Source organism: Erpetoichthys calabaricus, chromosome 15, assembly GCF_900747795.2.
Source record: "Erpetoichthys calabaricus chromosome 15, fErpCal1.3, whole genome shotgun sequence".
In the NCBI taxonomy this organism is placed as follows: Eukaryota; Metazoa; Chordata; class Cladistia; order Polypteriformes; family Polypteridae; genus Erpetoichthys; species Erpetoichthys calabaricus.
In genome coordinates this window covers 99363455-99387857 of record NC_041408.2, presented here as the reverse complement: position 1 = coordinate 99387857, position 24403 = coordinate 99363455, and the positions used below count along the sequence as shown (strand labels likewise).

The 24403-nt window shown below is 35.8% G+C and overlaps 1 protein-coding gene across 26 annotated transcripts in view; it reads right to left on the bottom strand.

Moving 5' to 3' along the window:
• nrxn1a (neurexin 1a) overlaps nt 1-24403 on the bottom strand; it is a 1087315-nt gene that overhangs the window by 296619 nt on the left and 766293 nt on the right. For all 26 annotated transcript variants that reach the window (XM_051919388.1, XM_051919392.1, XM_051919399.1 and 23 more), the window contains one exon: nt 18001-18182. In XM_051919388.1, the coding sequence (XP_051775348.1) occupies nt 18001-18182 (182 nt within the window). The remainder of the gene's footprint in view (nt 1-18000; nt 18183-24403) is intronic.

Sequence of the window (24403 nt, the reverse complement as noted above, 5' to 3'; positions counted from 1 at the left end):
CAACCATTTTTGTGTAAATATGCACATTGCCTTACCTTAACCAGTCTTGTCTCTATTTGTTTTTTCTTTATTTCTTTCGGTCTGTTATTAGATGCAAGTCAGAAGTCAAATTTCATGTTTTCTTCTGTAAACACGACTAAATACAGAAACCTTGAATGTTTCACCAATTTCTATTTGAGATCAGGTATGGCAAATCAGTCTAATATGCATACGCTAACACATTGATAAAAATATATAATAAAGTATCTTCTCATATTCTCAGATTGCATGCAGTATTTTCAACTTGAATTATGAATAGCATAGAGTAAATATTTAATTGTTTATTGTTTTGTTTAATTAATTCAGTGCTTTTTATACAAATTTGGAAACTGACATCAAAACAGTGGAGGCAGCGGATAGAAGAAGAAAGAAGGCATTCCATGATAATTTAATAAAAAAAATGTAGCAATTTTAAGCATTTGGAGTTCATGCTAATTTTCAGGGTACTCGTTTTCCACTTGACAACATTTGGTTTTAGACTCTGAAGGCAAGCCAAGCAGTTACAAAGTAAGAAAATGAGACTGCCGCTGCCAAGTAAAAAAAAAAAATCTTTTAAATGACGTGTTCAAAATAACAGAAAAGTCACACTTTACAACTGTTTTTTGCAACAATTCTAAGAATGTGCAAACCAAGCCACAGATGGTAACTAATGAATGTCTGATTGAAGAAGAGAGGATAGATAAAAAAAGGTTTTCAGCGATACATTTCAAACCCCACTAATATTTCAGAACAGATTGTGAGAGGCTGTATAAATACAAGGTAAGGCCAAGCAAAAGCCTACTTTGATAATGGGCAGCCCACTTAGTCATATGCCAGCCGTGTTTTCATTCTAGTAGATATCTGCTAAAGCACTACACCAAGGGTACAGTAAATTGTACTGGAAAAGTGTGAAATGTAATCTATGCCAAAAAGCCGATGGTAATGCATGATAGAATGTGCCTTTCACACACAGCCTACACACTTCATAAAGTGCCTGTCAGACTTCTGGTAAGGTATGAAATCAGCTTTCTTTCACATATTATCTAGACATTTCATGTAATGCTGGTGAAATTTTCGGTGCACCCCCTCCATCTTGGTTTAGGCTAAGTTAGTTACCCTCAGTAGTGAAATGAAAAAAGAAATGCACCATGATCTCATTATACTGTAAATGACTAATAATGCTAATTTATCTGAAAAACATACAGTGCAACTGCATCAAAGTTTTCCTTATGGTTTAACATTAAATCAAATGGTAAAGTTGCCTGTAAATGTATAAGAGATATTAGTAAATCAAAAAATATCTGTCGACCAAAAATCAATCGAACAGATTGCAATGACTAAAGTCAAAAATTACATTCCTCTTTTGGTTAACTAAAATTTCTGAACTTATCATACACACAGTTGCTCCAGCTACACAAAAACATAATAATATTAACACCCTTGTGGTATTTTATAATAATAATAATAATAATTCATTACATTTAAATAGCACTTTTCTTAGTACTCAAAGGGCTATCCACACAGGGAGGAACCGGGAAGCGAACCCACAATCTTCCACAGTCTCCTTACTGCAAAGCAGTAGCACTACCACCGCGCCACCTGTGTTTACTAAAACAGATACAAACAGTATGAGATATTAAACAAATCTTCCAGAATCTTCACCAATGGTGAACTTAAGGTTGCATTGTGACTATTAGGAGAACCACAATGAAAAGCCGAAACCAAATCTTAAAGCCGATGTGACATTACACAGCTACTGTAGACATCAAAGGGTATGTCAAATCAGACCACAGGTTGACAACTTTCCAGTACAGCTTTAGATTTCCAATTTATCACAAATTTGACCCTTTTCCAGACAGCCAAAAATGTGCTGCTTGACTGAGCCGGTGACCGTGTGAAGGTTTTACAGGTACTGCAAGTCCAGTGACCATCTCAGTCTGTTTTTTTTCTTCATTTCCGTTCTGTCATGGTTTGTAAAACACGTGCCATCAGAAAGACGATTCTCTCTTCCACTTGTCAAGTTTAAAAAATGTGTGCTCCGTATTCCTTGCCTCTACATTATGTAAATTGTACTGCCGGGCATCTGCTCATTGGTTGTCAGCTCTCATATGCACACCTCCCGACCTGTTTATTTTTGTCTGGGTGATCGCAAAACCGGTCAAACAGGGTTACTACATATGGCAAACTATATGACATGGAATCATGGGTACATGCCGCAACTGTCTCTGCAACTGCTAAGATTATGTAACTGACGTATACAACTGAGAAATCGCTGGTAAAGTCATGTAATGTCATATAGCCTAAAGACGACTTATTTTGCTAATGAAGGTATACAGATGACTAAAGATCAGATATTCAACACCACAAACACTAAAAATACAACCAAACTATTTTCTGAAAGCTTCAGCCCAAGTTTTCAACATTTTTTTTAATAAAAAGCAATTTAATAAATACAATCATTGATTACTGTAACATTTAAGCAAATGTTTGAATTAAACTGTCGTGCTGTCTTGAAGGCAACTGAAAGGGTCACAAGAGGATAACCTCTACTTCCCCAAATGCCCGTCTCGCCACTTTTGGATCCAATGCTGCCAGTATTGTCATCATCACAGAACACATTAGACTTTTGACCACTTTCACATGGAATGTATGGGACATAAACGTTTAAAACTGAGGGTTGCCAACATAAACCATCCCATTCGGTAGCCTCTTCTAACATCAATACCTTCATTACAAATTCAGTACCCGTCCCTTGAACGCAGAAATAAATGTAGAGATTGGATACCTTTCTAGTGGGAAGAGAGAGTCATTATTCAAATAACACCTTGACTGGTGCAATGCAGGCAAACAGTGTTTAGAACTGACAATAAAATGGCAAGCTAAATTGATGGTTTTCAGATGACGGTGCAGACTTAACTAAGGCCTGCAGGGAACAAAAAGACAAGCGATGGATCCCTTTGTGGCATTACAGAGGCATGCCAGGTAATGAGTTTTCTACACACTCAATGAGCACTACAGTGGTTGTAATATGTTTATAATTTATACATATTTCTTTCTTTTTTTTGTAGTTTAAAACAGTCAGCAGCTTTTCTACTGTGGTCACATTTCTATATAATGAGATTTGTAATTGATACTAATTAGTACTATAAATTAGAGCAAATTTACATTTTTATATAGAAAATGTCGCCTGCAGTTTGTGTGAATATACACAACTTGAATTGAATAGCTGATATATTTCAGAGAATAAATCGTCTACAAAAAGTTTTGGATTCACCCTGTTGTTCTTTTCTCCTCACTCCCTGACGCTTTAGATGTATACCATTCTTCCCTTCTTATTCTCCTCTTCCTCCCCTACTGTTTTGCTTTGTTGAAGGTGTTACTTGGCTTGTTTTGTGGAGAGCCATACTGAAGCAGTGCAGGGGAGGTCTTCTTTGGCTGTACTCTACTTTATATCTGATTTCAACAACTGTGACACATTGCTTAAAACTAGCAGATATGGAGATGAAGCAGATTAACATGCCAAAAAATTGCCATTTTGAGCAATGTGTGTTATTCATTTGTCAAACAAATATTTCATTGCTTCCTGGGCAAAAATGCCTGGTACTTGAATTGACCCTGTTTGATTTTATTTCTTCTTTTAATTTTGTGGCCTCTAAAAGATTTCCAAGTGAAATCATTAATATATATCATCATCCACAAGCTCAGTTTCTACATTCCCTCTCTCTGTCTCATTGATTTCTGCCATGAAAATATTTGTACATATTGGTACTCTATTTGTCTCCATCATCTTTTTCCACGCTTGTAAGTAATACCAGCCGCTGATGTGGAAAAAATTCCTTTCTAGTAGAATTTCCGATAATGTAAGTGTGCAGATTTCACATTAATTTTGTCATATCAGGTTTTGTCTTTTTTACTTTTATACCCCATGTTAATAAAAGTGCTTCTAGGTACAAGTACATTTTATTTTTATTAATGATGACATATTTAGAATATTGATTTCCTGGGGTGGAAAAAATTATGCAGATGGATTTGTATAAAAGATGAATGAAAATGGCTTCTCGGATTTCTATTCTTGTCTTGAAATCATTTTTTTTTTTTTTTTTGGGTAAAATATTTTTAATGCCAAAAGTTTCATCTTCTGCCTCAGGGGCAGCTCTCCATTATAAGAAATTGTCAACACTACCATTAATTTGAGTGTTAGTAGCCCAGGCATTTTAAAGATAGCAGATAAACTGAACTCAAGTGAAAACTTTTAAATATTTTTAACGAGAAAACATTGACTGTAGGTAGTCCACTAGGTTAGCATGATATGCACAGAAGGCTCATTTCAGCCTGTTCATGCCACATTTCCATCGAGGACAGGCCACCTGTCTTCATTTCCTCCACTTTCACTGCTCCGCTCACTTGCCTTCCTCTTTCTCACAGCAGATATTATTTCAACTAGTCCTTCATCCTCTTGTTTTTCTCAACTTCATAAGCTTTCCTAGCTGCAAGCCACTCACATATCTCCTCACTGCACCTTCATCTCCTTTGGTGGTCATCTCTTTTGTCGTTTTAATCAATTCTAAAACTTCCTCCAACTGCTCAAAATACTTGTACTTGGAGATATCTGGCAGTTTAACAGCTTAATTATGTTCACCCACGTATTATTTTAGCCCAAAACTCATTCTTCCTCCTGCTGTTGCCTCTTAATATCCTACTACTACCTCTTTATTTACAATTTTCTTGCTCCCTTGCATTCGGTTGACTGCTCTGGGCTCCCATTCTTTGCTTACCAACTGTGGTCTGCTTTTTGCTCGATTGTATGGCTATGGTCTCCTCTGTTTCAATTCCAAAAACCAATCATCTTGGTCCCTTTCTTCCACATCCTCCAAGACTTAAACTTACTTTACATTCCTTCAACTGCCTGTCTAAATCTCACAGGACTGAGAAACGCTCTTTTGAAATTCTAACTTAAACTGCCATTTTGCTCCTTTGCCTTCTGTCTGTGCTTTGTCCACTTAAACCATTGTTGACCTTTATCCCACCTGTTACACCCCCCTCCTCCTCCTTTCATCCCTTCAATTTTTTTCTTATGAGATTCAATGTTGGCTGCTTCTGTGACCAACGTTGTTTCACTCCCAGAATTAAATGCACATTATTGAGGATGGGCTTTCTATGAGGTTTGCTTCTGGGTCTCTATATCTTCCATTCAGTAACAATGCCCTTATAAATATATGTATGTGGCATCCTCATTATGTACGGATATTATGGCAATGCATTTGTTCATTATTCTGGCTCAGTGCATTATCTGCTCTGTTGAATCTTGTCAGTAATCCATGAATTGTTTCATGTACAGTATTGTAACTGCTACATGGTACTAATTCACTAAGTGAACTTTCATATCAACACTTCACAACAGCTGTCTTCTAGTGTTGGCTTAGGCTATATCATCTGTTTCCTGCAAATGTACTCATTTCAAATGAGCTGTCTATCTGCCATTTTCCATACAGTATATCACAAATTCTGGACATCCCAAAGGTCTAATCTTGGATGCCCAGCAGCTTATTTTCTGGACCCTGCAACTGTACGATCAGATCTTATAGCATTTTTTCAAGGCCACAATGTCTCTTCATCTTTGTTTCAAGGAACTGTTGTTTTTGAAGGGAGAAACAGTATGCGTGTGTGTGCAAGGAACTGGGATTGGATAAAGCCATGTGTGGAATGCACAAGAATGTCTTTCAACCTATTGTCAGTCAGTCATTTTCAAACCAGCTTAGTCCTGAACATGGCCGTGGGGATCTGCTGGAGCCTATCCCAGGTAGTCTAGGGTGCAGGGCAGGAGCAAAACCGGAACAGGGCGCCACCCCAAAGCAGGACAAAGACAGACACACATACACCCAGCAACAACACACTGGGGCCAATTTAGCATCATCAATTCACCTAACCTGCTTGTGTTTGAACTGTGGGAGGAAACCCTCGCAGACACAAGGAGAACATGCAAACTCCACGCAGGGAAGACTTGGGATGCAAACCCTGGTCTCCTTACTACCAGGCAGCAGCACTACCACTGCACCACCTTCCACTGCAGCGGCACTACCACTGCGCCACACGTTCCAGACAATAACTAAAAGAAGTGGGAGTTCAGGGCAATGTTTGAAGATGGGTGCAGATTTGGCTCAGACACAAGAACCAGGGGTTTACAGTGCAAGGAACCTAAATGGAATTGGCCGATGTTAAGAGTGGTGTTCCACAGGGGTCAGTGCTAGGGCTGCTGCTATTTTTAATATATATAAATGATTTGGATAGGAATATAAGTAACAAGCTGGTTAAATTTGCAGATGATACCAAAGAAAGAAGGACTTGAACAGCACACAGGCTTAGGCAGATTTGTGGAAGATGAAATTTAATGTCTGTAAATGTAAAGTATTAAGTAAAAATGTTAGGTTTGAATACACAATGGGAGGTCTGTAAATCGAGAGTACACCTTCTGAGAAGGATTTAGGAGTCATAGTGGACTCTAAGCTATCAACTCCCAGACAGTCTTCAGAAGCCATTAAGAACACAATCAGAACGTTAGGTTATATAGCGCCCTGATGTGTGAAGTACAAGTCTAAGGAGGCTATGTTGAAGCTTTAAAACACACTGGTGAGGCCTCATCTTGAGTCCTGTGTGCAGCTTTGGACTCCAGGGTACAAAAAGGACATTGCAGTGCTAGAAAAGGTCCAGAGAAGGTCAACTAGGCTCATTCCAGGACTACAGGGGATGAATTATGAAGAAAGACTAAAAGAGCGGAATCTTTTCAGTTTAAGCAAAAGAAGATTAAGAGGTGACATGATTAAAGTGTTTAAAATCATGAAGGAAATTAGTACAGTGGATCGAGACTGTTACTTTAAAATGAGTTCATCAAGAACATGGGAACACAGTTGGAAACTTGTTAACAGTAAATTTCGCATAAACATTAGTAAGTTTTTCTTTACACAGAGAACTATAGACATTTGGAATAAGCTACCAAGTAGTGTGGCCGAGAATAAGACTTTATGGACTTTCAAAACTACACTTAATGTTTTTTTAGAAGAATTAAGTGGATAGGACTGGTGAGCTTTGTTGGGCTGAATGATCTGTTCTCACATAGATTGTTCTAATGCTCTATTGTCTTTATTGAAATTCATGCTTTTTTTATTTACTATCATGTTTGCCAGATATATTAGATTCCATTTGGGGTACTAGCATGCAAGAACATGCACATGTCATATCAAATATAATAACTTCACTTGGTGCAGAGTGCTACTATATTTCAGTCAGCCATGGATGTGTAAACTTACAAAAACACTAAAACATGCTTAAAATGAGCCATACAGGTTCTTTGCACGAAGAAAACTTTCTAATATTTGTATGAAATCTACCCTCAGGAACTTTTCGGCCATGTGCCCATGTTCTTATTGCAGAATTTACAGTATTTTAATGTAACAGCTAAGATCCAATGAACTAATTTCTTTCATAATTGAAAACACCTCGATCATGTCACCTCTTAATCTTCTTTTGCTTAAAATTCTTCAAGTCTGTCTCCATCCCTGAATTTAATCTCTGTCTGGTCAGATTGCCCTGTAAATTCTCCAGGGTCTGGGATTCTGTGGAGACATTTCAAGTTAATCGACAGCACTCTACAGTGCACTTGCCCGTATTGTTGACCTTGTTCAAACTTCTTTCATGCCTAGTGAAAATAACCCAGTTGCATTACTCAATCAAGGTTATGTTTGTGTCATTTCTGTGATCATTCTTGTCATCTTCATTGTTACCTTCTTGTTTCCTTCTTGTGGAATTATTTGTATGGCAGTAGTTATTGGCCAATTGTAATGCAATGTCCTTCTTTTACAAGAAAATGAAAAAAACTTTTCTTCTAATTAGTATCTGTTTTATGCTGCTGCCAATTTACATAAAGAAATTCTTTAAACATCTCATATGCTAATCTGTTAATAATTGGAATATTGTGTATATATAATGAGAACTTGTTTCTCTTAATAATTATATACTGTGATATGTGATATGTGAATTATGATCTCCTGCAATATACAATTAAATTCTCAACATTATAAGAAAAGTACCTCAGACTGTAATCTTTCAGTTTGGAAAAATTACTTTTATTTAATATATCATTATCAATTTCTTTCCTATAACTTAATATGATTATACAGTAGATCACCATCTGAACTTCTGCTGGTTTGCTTTATTTTTCTAACAAATGTCTCTCTTAACTCTTCTGTTAACCTAACTCTACCAGCTTAGTACAGTGTATCCATTACTTTTTTAATTAGTTTTATTTCGCCATCTGTCATAAACATTACTGAAAGTGTTATATTGTTTAATATTAGGAGCAGAAAACCTGAAGCTTCAGGAAATGCTAACTTGATTTTTCTTTATGCTTCTTGATAAGAGAAAATGCATTTGAAACTCCCTGCCTGTTTAACTAGGACATCCGGACATTTGTACCAGTACATTTAAATTAGAAAATGAGGTCATATATAACATTTAAATTTATATTTTGTTCCCTAATAACAGTTTACATATAAGAAATCTTACTTCTATGAATCAAATATTTACTTAAGACTTTTAATACTCATTTTAGACTTTACATAGCACTTGACTGTATAAGGGATGTTACTAGAATGTGTCATATATCTGTATACCGATTGGTGTAAATTAAAATATCTTCAAATGTGTTATGTAAATGCACTTAAATGACAAGGCATTGTTCTGTTAATTTTAGTCAGTCTGCTATGTTGCATTGAACAAAGCACACCACGCTCCACCAGCTGGTGTAAATAAAGCATGTTGATATTGGAGTTCATTTGTTGTAATCATTCAAGATTCTTCTTTATCTATTAAATATTTTCCAAAACATCCTAGCAGTGCTAAATCTGTGTAGAATTTTCTACATTTTTTCCTTTCCATAAATTAAATCTGATGAGTGCCACTCTATCATCCATCCATCCATTATCCAACCCGCTATATCCTAACTACAGGGACACGGGGGTCCATTGGAGCCAATCCCAACCAACACAGGGCGCAAGGCAGGAAACAAACCCCAGGCAGGGCGCCAGCCCACCTCAGGCCACTCTATCATTACATATTTATCATTTTTTTTATTCTGGTCTATATAAATTTGGTTTCCCATCAAAGCTATTGGAAGGCATATGTTCCATTTAGGAGAAACTGCAAACTATATCCACTAAAATTGAATAGTTGGGGAAATCAGTAAAGGAATAGAACTTGTACATAAAAATGCATCACAACATCTGCAAACAAATATTTTTTTAGATTTGTCTGTAAAAGTGTTACATAATTTGGGTCATTTCAGGAGAGCCTAATTATCATCATCCTGTGGGTCTGCTTCTTTTTTTTTCCCTAAGGCAGAAGTTCCCGCCAAACTGCTTTGGCTTTAATATTTTAGTTATTTTAGGGCTTGATAATCTATTGAAATGTTCTTTTTATAGAATGGTTCAAGAAGAGAACAGACATCCTTCCATCATTTAAGTAATACTCAGTCTTTGTCTAACAATAAAATCCAGAAAACCTAGCTGTTTAAAGCCATGCAGAAGTCATTCACTTCTTTTTGTTTTCAAGGTTCCTCTTTCATCATCCCCTTCACCACCTTTGTAGAAACATTCACATTAGATGGAAGGCATTTAAGACCAGCTTTGTTCTTTGTCTAAAAAGAAAGTATTTGTTAAACAATAATATACTATATAATTGCTAGGCCCAAACAATCTATTGGTATAAATACAAATGTGTTGTAGGTGGCAACTGTGTCCTTCAAACTGTATGTTATCTTTATTTTGGTGGCTTTCATCATGATATTTAAGTACAGTTCTTTTACATACTCTACCTCCTCAAACCAAGTGAATGAACACCTGGTGCAAAGTGCAAACATCAGGTTTAAAATTGCACATCTATTTACAGATGATTATATATTGCACAGACCATTTTAACACTTTCCTACAGTCTATAGCATATACATGTCAGTATTTTCCTACTTTGTGACATGCTTTGCAGCATTTTATAGTCATCCTGATTTATAGTTTGTAACTTTCTGTCAGCTCCCTGATCTGTCTGTCTGTCTGTCTGTCCGTCCGTCCGTCCGTCCGTCCGTCCGTCCGTTTATTTATTCTTCAAGAATAGATTAAAATAACATTGAGTTTTAAGCATATTCTAACCAATATGCACACAGCATATGTTTGGTTTACAGAGTAACCATGAAGTAAAATAAATCAATAAAGTAAAGTGTACGGGTCAGATTTACACACTGAGCATGGATGGAAGCACTACTAGAATCCTAAAATATTAATTACACAGTTTTGCCCTGCATCAACATAAGCATCAAATCATCAGTGTCTCAAAGTTAATCTTCTAGATGCAGCAGCACAGTGCTTAAAATGTGTTACTCAAAGAACAATTTTGCCATTCTCCACCATCATTTTTTAAATTTTGTTGATTATTACACTTTCTAAGTGAGAAAAGAACTAAGACTGACTAATAATAACAACATGGAATGTCCGAGAAAATGTTTCATATTATTACGTTCTTCTAAATGTATTTATTTTATATTAGACTAATGTGAAGAGAGTTTAAATAAGATCTTGCATAGCACATATTCAGTAAAAATGCATTTTATAGCTTCAGTGTTTTAAGAATGACCAATATTTACTAGCTTTCAATAACTCTAAAAAATTTCACTTATCCATCACTCACATCACACTTTATCTAATGAAGCAATAAAAGGGAATTTAAGCAAAGTCCATTTGCCCATTCACTTAGTGAAACTACTCCATCAAATTTAATTCTTGTTTTACTGTCAGAGACTCATCTAGCTTTTATTTTTAACTTATTTATATGTTGTTTAATTTTTATTTTTTATCTTTGAAGTTGTAATTTCTCTTTTACAATGACCTACACTCTGTATGAGAATCTGCTATATAAATACATGTTGTTGTCTCACACATAATCTATGGAAAAATCAAAAACAACATATTACTACGGTATTATAATTCCTATAAACTCTACTGAAAATAGGAGATTTGCAATGTATTTCATTCATATTCTAAGCATCCTAACTGTCTCCACATTCTTTCCATGTAATAAATCCAAACTTCATAAGGAAAATGGTATTCACAGATGAACCCTCTATAAACCGTGTGTATTTCAAAGACATAACTTCCAACTGTACAGCGCTCCCACAAATGAGCCTATCGTTAACCCCAAGTGCTTTTATGTTTTTTGTCCTACCTATAAGTATCCTAAAACTCACTTAAACAGCAGAGAATTACAACCACAAAGAAAGTGTTCCTGTAAAAACAGGGCATACTCCATTTGCTGTCCTCCTCATGGGTTGTGGAAAACAGAACTCAGCATCGCAACACCATCCGAATGAACAAATTACGAGCACAAAACTGTCATGGCTGCCAGCCCAGTAATGAATTAATCTTCAGCTCTATTGGTTACAGCTTTTCTAGCAGACCCTGCCTGAGGCAATCAAGTGGAAAGTCTTGATAAAGATTTGTACTACAACTGTCCAACGGCTCAAGAGAGATGCCAATTAACCTTTTGTTTTAAAGTCTAAAACATGCAGTCAGAAGTAATATTTTACAAACCTGTTAGATGATGGCTTTCATTCTCACCTGAAGTCTGATTTGTAGCTTTTGTTTATCTACACCTCCAAATGGAGTTTTTGTTGCACCTGATGTCAGAATCCCTTTATTCACTTTAGACCCATACTTCTTCAATTTTTTAGAGCAACAGGAGGCCAAGGCCTATCATGCAGTACAAGCCACAGGTGATTTAGCCCCTGAATGGAGCATCTGCTCTAACACACACACACACACATATAAACTTGCTTTTATCTTTCCTTTTTTGAATTAATTGTCACGGTCTATAATTATCAAACCTGAGAAGACAATGCTAGAAACAAATTGCCCCTTAAAAACAAGTCACTGTTGCAAAGAAGAAAAGTATACCATGTAGCTTTCAATGTTAATCATACAGCTTGAGTTTTCTAGTAGTGTGTGAGCAAACAGCATTCATCAGACATGCAGCTAGACTATGACTCTCTATCAAACAAAGCATTTATAAAGTGCGAGAATCAGCTTGAGAATGGAGTCCGCAGTTGCTTTGATCCAAAATTCTTTCTTTGCAACTGAAAGTAGTTCACATCTTTGTCTCCACCAAGCCTAAAAGTAATCTCCTCTGTGTACATTTAGGAGGAAACAATGAGCTCTATTTTTGGCCTTAAAAATCTACTGTCAAGGGTTGACTAATGTAACTGTCTGAATGTACCATGGGATTTAGGCTCTGCAGTGAAATTTATGTGCGTGGCTTGGTTGCTCCCACTAAAATCCCACAATTCTCTGAAAAAGATATGCTGAGGATAAGTGACAATTGAATAATCTACAAGTGAAATTAAGATTGGAACGGACGGCAATAAAATTATATTTTTGCCAATCATGTTCAGTTAATGGCTGTTAAATTATTGTTGCTATTGCCATACTGTGTTGGGTAAGCAGATGATTCTAAAGGAGCTGGAAAAAATTAAATATTTGAAAAATGATACAAGGCATCACTATATTACTTGCCAAAACATTATTTCTATAGCCACAATTTGCCTTTAGTTGTTCATGCTGAGGGCAGAAACTAAGTCATTGAGAAAAACTGAGATTTGACAACAGTCTAACAAAAAAAAAAAAAACATGTAATACATGTGTGACTGCTTGGTGAAGCCCTCTCTGTTGAATTTTGTTTGGAGAGGTCAAGATCTTCCCTTAAGGCAGAAAGTTCTCAGTAGAAAGCCTTATTTGTCTTTCTGTTTGAATTATTTGAGGGCAATCCAATTGAAAGAAACAGTGATATAGTACCAAATGCAATAAACTGGTTTTATCTATCTATCTATCTATCTATCTATCTATCTATCTATCTATCTATCTATCTATCTATCTATCTATCTATCTATCTATCTATCTATCTATCTATCTATCTATCTATCTATCTATCTATCTAGTTAGATTCTATAAACAAAAATGCATATTAAATGCAACTTGGTCATTAAATTATGGATTACTCCACCTATCCTCCCAATTCAGGGATACTTACGCCGATCCACTCAAAATAAAAGAAAGCTGGGGTGGACCAGTACTTTTTTAAAATGTAATTATAGTCTATTATTTTGTTATTGCTTTCAGAAAATTTTCCATTCACTTCAATTAATTTTGGTGTTCATTATTGGCAGCATCAAATGTATATTTGTATTGTTTTGGCAAGGCAGGAATGGTTTTAGGTATTATATTTTTATACTAAATGACAGACCATAGCCAGTTTAATTGGCAGCTGCATAACAGCACTTGCTATAACAGTGTAAACAATTAAAATGAAAATGGGTTAATAGAGAAAAAAGAGCCAGAAGGATTCCTACCAATGTGAAATTTTAAAGTAATGTGTATAAATCAATTTTTAAAGTATATATGTTTTTCTCTTTAACTAAAGTGATACGAAATGACATAACAGGTCAATTAAATTTTACTCATGTGCTAAATTTAGCCCACGTGCTATCAGTTGAGCATTACTGATTTAAAGTATGCAAGCAGCAAGCAGTGTTACATACTATAAATATGTTACATAGATTATTATTCAAAAATGTAAAGAGTTACAGAATTACTTTTTCTTCTTTTGAATGAAAAACTTCACATTTCACTGACCAGCATTTGTTATTAAATCCTAAGCCCACATACCGTATCAACCTTTATGAAACAGATCAGAAATACAGCCAACTTTGACCATTTTCTTGTCTTTTATAAATATGTTTATTCCTTCAGGTGATGTTAAGTAAATAACATCCATTCCTTTTTTCCATACCCAATGCAAGCTCCCGATGGTTCATGGTATGAACACTGCCTGCTGCACCACCAGCTCGCACCATTTCAACATATCTATAGCAAATGACTGCATTAAAACTAAACTGTCACTTTGTTAACCGGTTTATCTTGTTGGATTGTATGCAGAACACTCTTTTCTGCTTGGTTGTGTGATTATGCCATACAAAGGACCAGCATACCTACCATCATGTTTGCTTTATGCTTTACACCGAGTGCTGCTGCGATAATCATTGGCTCTCTGTGACCCTAAACTGGACAGATTAAATTTACCCCTCAGCACATGCAGGATTAAATGTATACCTATAACTTTTGTTCTGTACTTTTCATAGTACATTTCACTTGATTGCATGCTATGCTAATTGCTTATGTAACCTCTCCCTCAATGGCTGTCACTAGACAACTGGAACACATACATGCACTGCATGTTTGTAAAAAAATTGAAGACTTTTGCAAGGAACACAATGATTTTTTTCTGAGTGATGGGAATAAGCTTCCATAGTAATGCAGTAACATATCATTTTTTAAGTGGCTCAATTATTTTTTCTTTAATGAAATAAATATTTAATTTGGTTTACTCATTACTTTAGTAATATGACTATTTAGTACATGTTACTTTTAAAGCGTTACCCCCAACATTGGAAGCAAGTATACAATGATGGATCTTACATTGAAAGGTGTGGGGTCCTATAGTGTTAATGACAAAGAATGTGTTATATCACCATTATTTATAGAATCTCCAAATTCAGACTTAGATTCAGTCATGAAATCTTCTCTGTGGCTACAAAGGACCTACTTTCTTCCATCTATGAGTGAGAATGTAGATCTGCTTTTAATACGGTGTTATTAATGAATTAAAATGGATGATTGGAATTTCACTCTCAACTCACTGAGCTTCATTATGAAGTGCCTTTTAAAGATACTCCTCTTCTAGGTAACAGTCAGATGTAGGACCCACTGAAACTAACAAGTCTAGTTAGATAAGGAGATGGCTATGTTCTAATACAAAAGATTTATTATTTAATAATTTAATTACTGTTTTTTTCAGTATTGTAGAGTACTATTTATTTGAAAAATAGTTTACTGTAAGTCCAGATAAAGTATTTTTAATAAAACAAACAGTATGAGTATATTTAACATAAATTTGTTCTAAATGTAACGCACTGTAGATGAACTTTATTTTATAGCGATATGATTAAATATGACTATGCAGTTAGAAGAAGGATACAGAATTACTTCCATAATGTGAGCAGATTTCTATATGCCTCAGTCATTTAGGTCAGGTAAAAATAAAAGTGTGCGGCTTCTCTTTGAATTTGCTTGTCTTCCTTTTTGCTTCAATGTTTCTCCTTTTCTCATTAACATACTGAATAAAAGAATGTGGTATAACGCTTAAGCATCACTTAAACTGGCTAATCTAGCAAGAGATGACCCATTCTGAAAATTAAAAGCATCTAAGGTGCAGTAGATTGATCTTGGCCACTATTTTATTGACAATTAAAAAACAAAAGTAGTAAGCTAATTATAAAAATGCCTTGGGTGTTGTACCTTGCAGAATTAATCCTGGATCTCCGTGCCATGCCTAAGAAGATGGAAAACTGACTCAACACACTTGTCATAATGATAAAAAAATTAAGATGAAAGTATTGATCTTACTGCTTCATAATAAAAATACTTAACAAAATCAAAATCAGCACACTTGGGAGATGCCAACTGCTCATCAAATAGTCAAAGTATAAGAACTATAAGTTGAATCAGATCATTTGTGGGGAATTATTAAGTGACTGTCATGATTACTCATGTGTAGCATGCAGTCTGTTCCTTAGCACTCAGTATTTTGTATTTTAAAAACAGTTTATAAACTGCAAGTGACTCTTTTAACATAAAATTATGTAAGACAGATACAGGATTCTGAGCAAAAAATGAAAATGCATGAGTAATACTCCTGTCTATTAGTGGACAGAAGATGTAACCTATACTGTAGTATGAATTGTCATAATAATAGTCTATGGTCATGTTTCAGTTTCTCATTTATAAAGCATTCTATTTTCTGCAAGCCCAATTCTAGTTTCCTAGCTTTCAAATGGAATCAGAACTGCTCATTTCTGCTCTCCGCATTCTGGTAGTCACCATTCATATCCGTGTCTTTTGGACTAAGTTGAAATGGCTGTTCATATCATATTTTGGCATTTTGAATATTTTGGAAATGTGTTCTACCTGTTAGGAAACATCCAAGAGCTGACTATTTTGTAATATCTTCTGGATCAGTAATATGCCATATTTGTTATTTTCTCTAATTGAGAATATGACATAATTGGTTATGCCTTTTATTAAATATACTAGCCGTCCATCGCGACTCTGCCCACGTAGTAGTGAAACAGAACAGTACGGAGGGCTCTGCCAGGCTCCCTACTCCTAATGTCACACTTCCCCCTCCCCTCGGCCCACAGCCTCTATCTCGGATTACCACGAATATATCGCTCCTGCAAGCAAACTATGATTCTTATTGTGATGAGAGAAGTTGCAAAATCAACCAGTATGTTCAAGCAAATTATAGAAAAAAACCCGATCTAAATCCATTAAGTAATTCTCTCATTCACTAGCTAAGTAGATGTAAGATATGCCTTGAGGCTGGCGCATGAGTGAGGAGGGCCCTGTCCCCCTCCCCTCGGCCTACTGTGTGTCTCTCAGATTCACGTAAATAAATCAGTACCTCCAGCGAACTACAATACATAACGCAATGAGAGACATCGCAAAATCAACCGGGATGTTCAAGCAAATCATAGAAAAAAACCCGATCTAAATCCGTTAAGTAGTTGACTCGTGAAAAGCGGACAGATATAGACAGACAGACGTTGGATTGTATATATAGAGAGATCTGTCATTTTTTAAGTGCAATTCAATTATAAAATCTGCATTGTGTAAACCGTTACTGAATCAAAATGCAAATAATCAAAAGGTTTTTGATTTCTCCTTATGATCGGATGTTTCCAGCTTTATTTTCCCTATGTTGATTTTATTTTAAACAGAAGTAATATACATATCCAAATCGATCTGTGTATGTCAGAACAGATCTAACCAAATCAACCTAACCTCCAATGTTTCTCAATCAATGCATATATCTGAACCAATTTATTAATGAACCCATGAATGGTACAACCTGCACTGTCACAGTACCCTACATATATTTGTTGACAGATAGATAGATAGATAGATAGATAGATAGATAGATAGATAGATAGATAGATAGATAGATAGATAGATAGATAGATAGATAGATCTATCAAAATTTACAATATTGCGACTGTTACAAATTCCAAATTGTGAAGACAGTATTTAAGACTACTGCAGAGCACTTGGCAAACAGTGTTCCAGATATTACAGGTGATGCATTGAAAAGAAACATCAAGTTTGAGTTTACTTTTAATCTTGAATATTCAATCCAAACTGATGTCCAAAATACACTTGGAAACTGTTCTTCGATTTATTAAAGGTAAAGTTAAGAAAATCTACAACAATATACAGAAAAAAGCATTTAAAGGAAAAAACAAATTAATTTTCTAATGTATGAAAAATAAGCAAAGTTTTACATTAACTAAGAAATGAATTTTTATATTAATAAATAATGACTAATATAAATATAAACAAATTCTTAGGATACTCTAATCAAATACCAGTCATGTCTATTTTATTTATTGACTTATTTAAATGTTTACTTTTTAATTTAATTTTATCATCCTATTCCAAAGTCAGATCAAATGAATAACTATAGTTTCTTATTACCCACACATACAGTATGAGCAGCCACAGTTATCTCATGAATAAGGCAGACAAAACTCTGTTACTTTGTTTTATATTCATGGGGATGCCAGGACCATGGGTACAACATTAATAAGTACACAGTTTATGTTTCTGTGTTTTAATGCAACACACATGCAGACCTTTTCCATTTACTGTATAATTAGTTATGATTTTTTATTAATACATGCAATAATATTATGTCCAGTGTTACAGCTTAAGACCCATATTAGTGTGAATTTCTGACAGTTGTAGTAAATAATTCAAAGCCTGAATACAAACTACTTACAATATGTAGCTGTAGGTAGTCTCCAAGGCCGGGCGCACTGTCCACTCGCACCAAAACAGCATCCTTCAAATCACAGCTAAATCCTATTGCAAGCCTGTCGGCGCGAGTACTTGGTCGGTCGTTAGGGGGCCATGTGTAAGTAATTAATCCACCTCCTCTATTAAAAATAAATGTTGTTCCAGCTGTTAAGATAAAGATAAAAAAAAATTAATTAATGATTCATTTGTTTTTCAGGACCACTGCAGTGTATTGTTTTTTAAAAGCTGACAATATCATTTTTAAATGGCAGGCATGATAGTAATAATGAAGGATACATTTAAAAACTCACCAAAGCATAGTCATATGTAGTCATTTATATGGAGCATGACTGGTACCATGAGAGATTCTACATTGGGTACAAGGGGTGGCAAGTAGAGGGGTCTGAGTGAAGTAAGAGCACAACCACATTTACCCAAAGAACGACGATGAAGTCTGTGATTACCGAAAAGCACTGTACCCTTTGAGCCCTTAAACTATCAAATAGAGGAATGTCCAAGTTGTTCTCTTGCACCTTAGCACACGACATACAGTGTGTGTATCAGATCTGACACCATTCAGGTGGTATTTAGAAACTGTACTGGAATATTTAACACACAAAGTGTTAAATATTTCACAAATTACATTGTTCATTAAGCTGTTGTGGTACCTTTATGTAACTCCTACTGTGACAGTCTAATAGAAAATCCATCTGTGCAATTGCATTTAACATAAATATGCTTTCCAATACTCCCTACTGATTATTAATGGCTATAAAAAACAAAAACACTATGGAACTGTGGCACCATAGTATCCTCAGACTGTTACACTGAACTATTGTACCTTTCACATTAATTATACTCAAAGAATTCTACCAGGACAGGCAATAGCCCACTTCAAACCCGCACTGAACTAAGCAGCCTAAGAAAATTGATAGATATGTGCAGCATTTTAAAAGTCATCGAAATACTGCTTATTCCATTAAACGTTCAAATGATGGTGAAGAACACAATGGAGTGTTTTCCCACAATGACACAGTATAGAGTTGCCAAACAGCCTAATAAACATAAAGTGGAGATAAAATCCTCAAGCACATGGTGAGAATATATAATCACCAGAAACATTAATGATGAGAGAGGGAGTCAAACCCATCTACTGCAGTAGAGTTATCTATTACTCCAAAGTGATGTCTGTTACTAACATATCTACCTTTCATAAAAATAAAACACATTTCAGGGATGCAGCAGAGTGACACAGTGGGCAATGCTACTTCTTACCTGTAGGAGATTAGGTTCAGTTTCACTCTGTGGAGTTTGCACATTCTCCCAATATTTTTATGATTTTTTTCTCTATGTGTCCCAATTTTTCTCTAGTAACCCAAATACGTCTTCCTCAGGTTAATCGTATCATCCATATGCCAAAGATGTACATGTTAAGTTTATTGAAGATTCTAAATTGGTGCTTTGTGAGTGTGAATGTAAATTGGCTCCTCCAATAGATTAGTTCCCAATCCAGGACTGGTTAGTGCCCAGGGCTGCAGGGATAGGTTTTGACTCCTCATGACTCTGAACTGGATTAAGTGGATTTGATAATGTTCTGTTGTGTAATTCTATGGGTTATTAATTATTTCGAATCTCTGTTCTTTGGCTCTCTCTTTTATAAACAAAGCATTAAAAGTAATGAAACAGCAATGCTTAATCAATACACACTTCTAAACTATTGATTTTTTTTAGAGTAATAATACATATTCATATCTTTAACAAATATTTAAGCCATTAAGCTGATTTAATTTTGATCCCTTTGTCTGATTAATGAAAACATGAGACCACTTAGAATATTCCGTTACCATTTTTTTTTGTGTAGGGTATTATAATATCTGTATGATGACTGTGTAGTGATACATGCTGGAGCTGTATATGATTCTGCTATTTTTGTGCTGACTTCTTCACCTGAATATCAATGGATGTTACATACGAAGTATGTACATATGTATGAAAAGTTAACCAGAAGGTATGAAACCCAACCACTCTGGTGGGAAATGCTCTTTCAGATACAACAGCATGCAGATAAATCTCAGCAATAAGTCCTCTGGCTGACCACAACCTTGAATAGGCAGGCATTTTTAATAATAAACTTGTGTATAAGGTTACTGTATGTTTCCAGCATTTATCTTTAAAGCTATACAGAACAAAATAAAATGCAATTCCTTATATTCTTCTAACTGGCAGGAGAGAATATAGAAATGATACACAATATTTACTTATGTCTAGCCTCCAATTAATTGGACTACTGCAATTCATCTATGTACACAAAGACAATACCTATCCCAAAAGAACTAGGGGCAAGACAAAACTCTGCCCTAGAAATGCGACCAGGCGACTGCAGGACACATTTGACTACATACCCACACTGACCCCCAGAAATAAGCAGGACACTGATGATGTGGAATTAAACTGCAAGATTTAAGAAAATTCCTGAGGATGAAGAACAATACGTAATCACAGCACAAACAGTGACTAGGATGAGAAAAGGAACTCTAGAGCAGTAAGACAGCCGCACTAAACACTGCACCTCTATACCATCTAATAGAATTTATTTTTCTTAAGAAGGTATAACCAAGTCTTTATTATGACATTGGTTAAATGCGTATGCTTTGCAGCTGGTGCTGACGACATTATGGGTAAAAATCATATAAAATCATTGATGGAAGTAAATCACCAACTGTCTTAGTGTATACAGATCAATAGTACAGAATTAGGTTCAATAATACTGACCTCATAAATTTACTGCAAAGCTAAATCTCTGTTTAGATGTGTCAAATGTCAGTGTATTGTGATTGGGCTCCCTATTTTTACATAATTACTTGCTATATTTGGAAGCTAGTGACTTAGTAGATGGAGTTTGAAATTTAATTAACACTAGTTGACTAATCATCCTTATAGTAAGAATGTATTTTGCTCCTTTAAAACATAATAAAACAATGTGAAGCTCATTTACTGGGAACAAATATGTAAAAAATATTTTTCATTTTTTTGCTTAGCCTTTTGTACACAGTGTACAATCATATTCATCTTTATTGCTGTCACTACTTATGAAAATGTTTCACAGAGCTAATACGCAATGCCTTACCAGCCTCTCATTTCAACACATATATTTCTTTACTTAAATATTTTTCCAGAAGCTCTTGCTAGAATCCCATCATTCACCAATTATCACAACCACATAATACTTAAGACATGTTAACAAACTCTGGCTTCCTGACTGTTATGAAATTATTTTCAAAACCCTTTTACTTAACTGCAACTCCCCCATTCATCCATCCACTCGTTATCAAATTTGCTTAACCCAGTTTGCAGCTACAGGCCTAGAGCCTGTGAACTACAAGCTTCGGTAAGTAACTCTGCTACATGACTTGGCTACCCTGTTCTTATATACCTGTCCACTTCATAATAGATATTTATTTGAGATAATGGTGTCTGATCTTTAGAATTTTTTTCCTTTGGCTGTGTGAGGCTTCTTCCACCTGAACAATAAAGTCAAATCCAAAAGAAATGACTTTTCAATAGCATAATGACCACACACCATGTCTTCTTGCACTGACTACATATTGTTGATACCAACTTCAGTTGTTTTAGTTGACTCAATGGTTTGATTCACGTTGAAATACTCTATGGTGGTGGCAATTTCGAAGAGAGCTTTATTATATTAAAATCTGTCATTTGTACAGGTATATGTTATCACGCACTTGTGAGTAGATGGAAGTTCTATGGACCAAGTGAGGGTAATTCCACGCTAGGCCAGGGGGTGGTAGAGTGCGCTAAACCTTCTTCTGTTGTCTCTGCAGACCACACTCAGTAAAGCCTATCTGACTCATCCCGGAAGACGCCTAGAAAGAATGTCACTTTGGTTTTGGTGCCCAGGAGAACGTCAGTTCCAGTTCTTACGCCTAGGAGAATGTCATTTCCGGTTATCACCCCAGAAGAAGGTCACTTCCAGTTCCCGTATATCATTCCCTGTCTTGGCATTTAAACCCGCCATTTTTACAACCAGTCATCACTTCTTATTAGGGCCCCATTGAAGACACATAAGTCTTATTTTCAAAACCCATTGCAGACTGGGATAATACACAGGTGGCAGCCCCAAATGTTTTTGAGTGTGTCGAGTCTGATCCTTTCACAATGTATTTTCTTTGAAATCATTTGGCTTTGAAAATGATGGGAGCACAACTTGCACACCTTAGCATTCCAAAGCATATTAGCCATCACAGTTTCTGAGGAAATGATAGTAAAATTCTTGAAAATTGGGACTATTAGCAGAGGTATTAGCTCCAAATGGATGCCAGACTACTATAGGACATGAACAAACAAATGGACACACAGCGTGGTAGTGTCAGGGGAGAACCCTTTTTTTATTTAGGCAACACTGTCATTGAGAAATTGTTTAAGAAAAGATCTATAGTCCAGTTGTCTACATATATTTTACATTCAGAGGTTAACCAACATGTTCACTGAAATTGAAGACAAAAATGGTAACCTTGAGATTTAAAGCCCAGTGCATTAGCCACATTGACCAATCATTCCAGCATGCCTTGGATAATTAGAGGAAAGTTTAGTCCACAGAGGGGCCCACTTGAACATAGATGAAACATACCGAAGGTACCTCATTCATCAAATAAACCTTGGAACAGGTACTGGGAGATAGCTACTAGAAAAGTTTCCGGCTCTTTATGATCCTGAACTGGATGCTGGATGTATGAAATTCTAATACAGAGATGATCTATATGCCTTTGTTACACATTTATCCTTCACTTACGTGATCCTGCCTAATGCAATTGCACAATCCTAAATACTACGACATACCTGGAGGCTCTGTTCATAATGTTCAACATCATTTCATCCTTTTATCCATGTATGGCTTAAGGATGGCACTTTAAATTTCACAGCTTTGAAGCTTGCACGTACACTCCGAAACAGTGTATAGCATAACTCTACGCAACATGTGGAAATGAGCGCAGTAAATATGTCCATTGTAATAAATGCACACCGGAACCTAAACCTGGAAAACCCATATACAGAATACAGGTTTTAAGGCTGATGCAGATATGTGTGTTTATAATTAATTTTCATACTCATTTTAGCATGCAAACACATAAGCCACTTCCTCCGTGTCCATTACCCAACAAACTTTAGATATTCTTGGCATTTATTTATCATTGCAAGTTTTATACATGGCCAAGGATATTTTATTTGGTTACAAGCAACCTCAAGAGAAAAAGTTAAAGTGAAGATTCATAATATAGAGAAGCAAGGAAAACAAATTACTATTGAAGTCAAAATTTGTATTTGAAATATTATGTATTAGGAAGTATTTTATATTTAAATATTTTATTTAACTCAATGAGGACTTATGTAAGAATACAATTATATACACTATATAGCAAGTATTTTATCATACAAGTTATATGCATACACAGAAGCATATTAGTTATTTACTGCGGTGGGTTGGCACCCTGCCCGGGATTGGTTCCTGCCTTGTGCCCTGTGTTGGCTGGGTTTGGCTCCAGCAGACCCCCGTGACCCTGTGTTCGGATTCAGCAGGTTGGAAAATGGATGGATGGATATTAGTTATTTATGCATTTTCTCATCCTTCTTTACACAGGTAGTACAGAGTGCTGTTACAGCTATTTTTATTTTTTTGTTAAAATCACCACCACCAAGATACAAGAAGGCTGCAAGAATTATTACAAGAACAAGAAAATACGAGCACATAACTCCAGTTCTTAAATCCTTAAATTGGCTCCCGGTTAAGTTTAGGGCAGATTTCAAAATCCTCCTTTTAACATATAAAGCATTAAATGGCCAAGGTCCTGCTTACTTGTCTGAACTTATCATGACTTACAAACCAGAGCGCACATTAAGATCTCAAGATGCTGGTCTGCTTATGGTTCCAAGGATTAATAAAATAACAATGGGAGGTCGAGCTTTTAGTTACAGGGCCCCTAAACTGTGGAATGGTCTGCCTGCTACTATAAGAGATGCCCCTTCGGTCTCAGCTTTTAAATCCCGGCTGAAGACTCACTACTTCAGTTTAGCATATCCTGACTAGAGCTGCTGATTAACTGTACAGACTGCATCTCTGTTGTTAGTCATTAGCACTAAAACATCAGTAACATGATAGTTAGAATTGGATACTAACTCTCACCTATTCTGTTTCTCTTCTTGGTACTCAAATGTGGCACTTGGTGGCACTTGGTGCCATGGCCCACCTGTCAAGTTGTTTTGCCTGCATAAGGTAAAGTCATCCCTGATGGAGGATCGCAGGAATTGTGGGAAATGAGGGGTCCTTTCATCGGATTGGCTGGCCCAGTACTGTTGCAGCCGTGGAATGG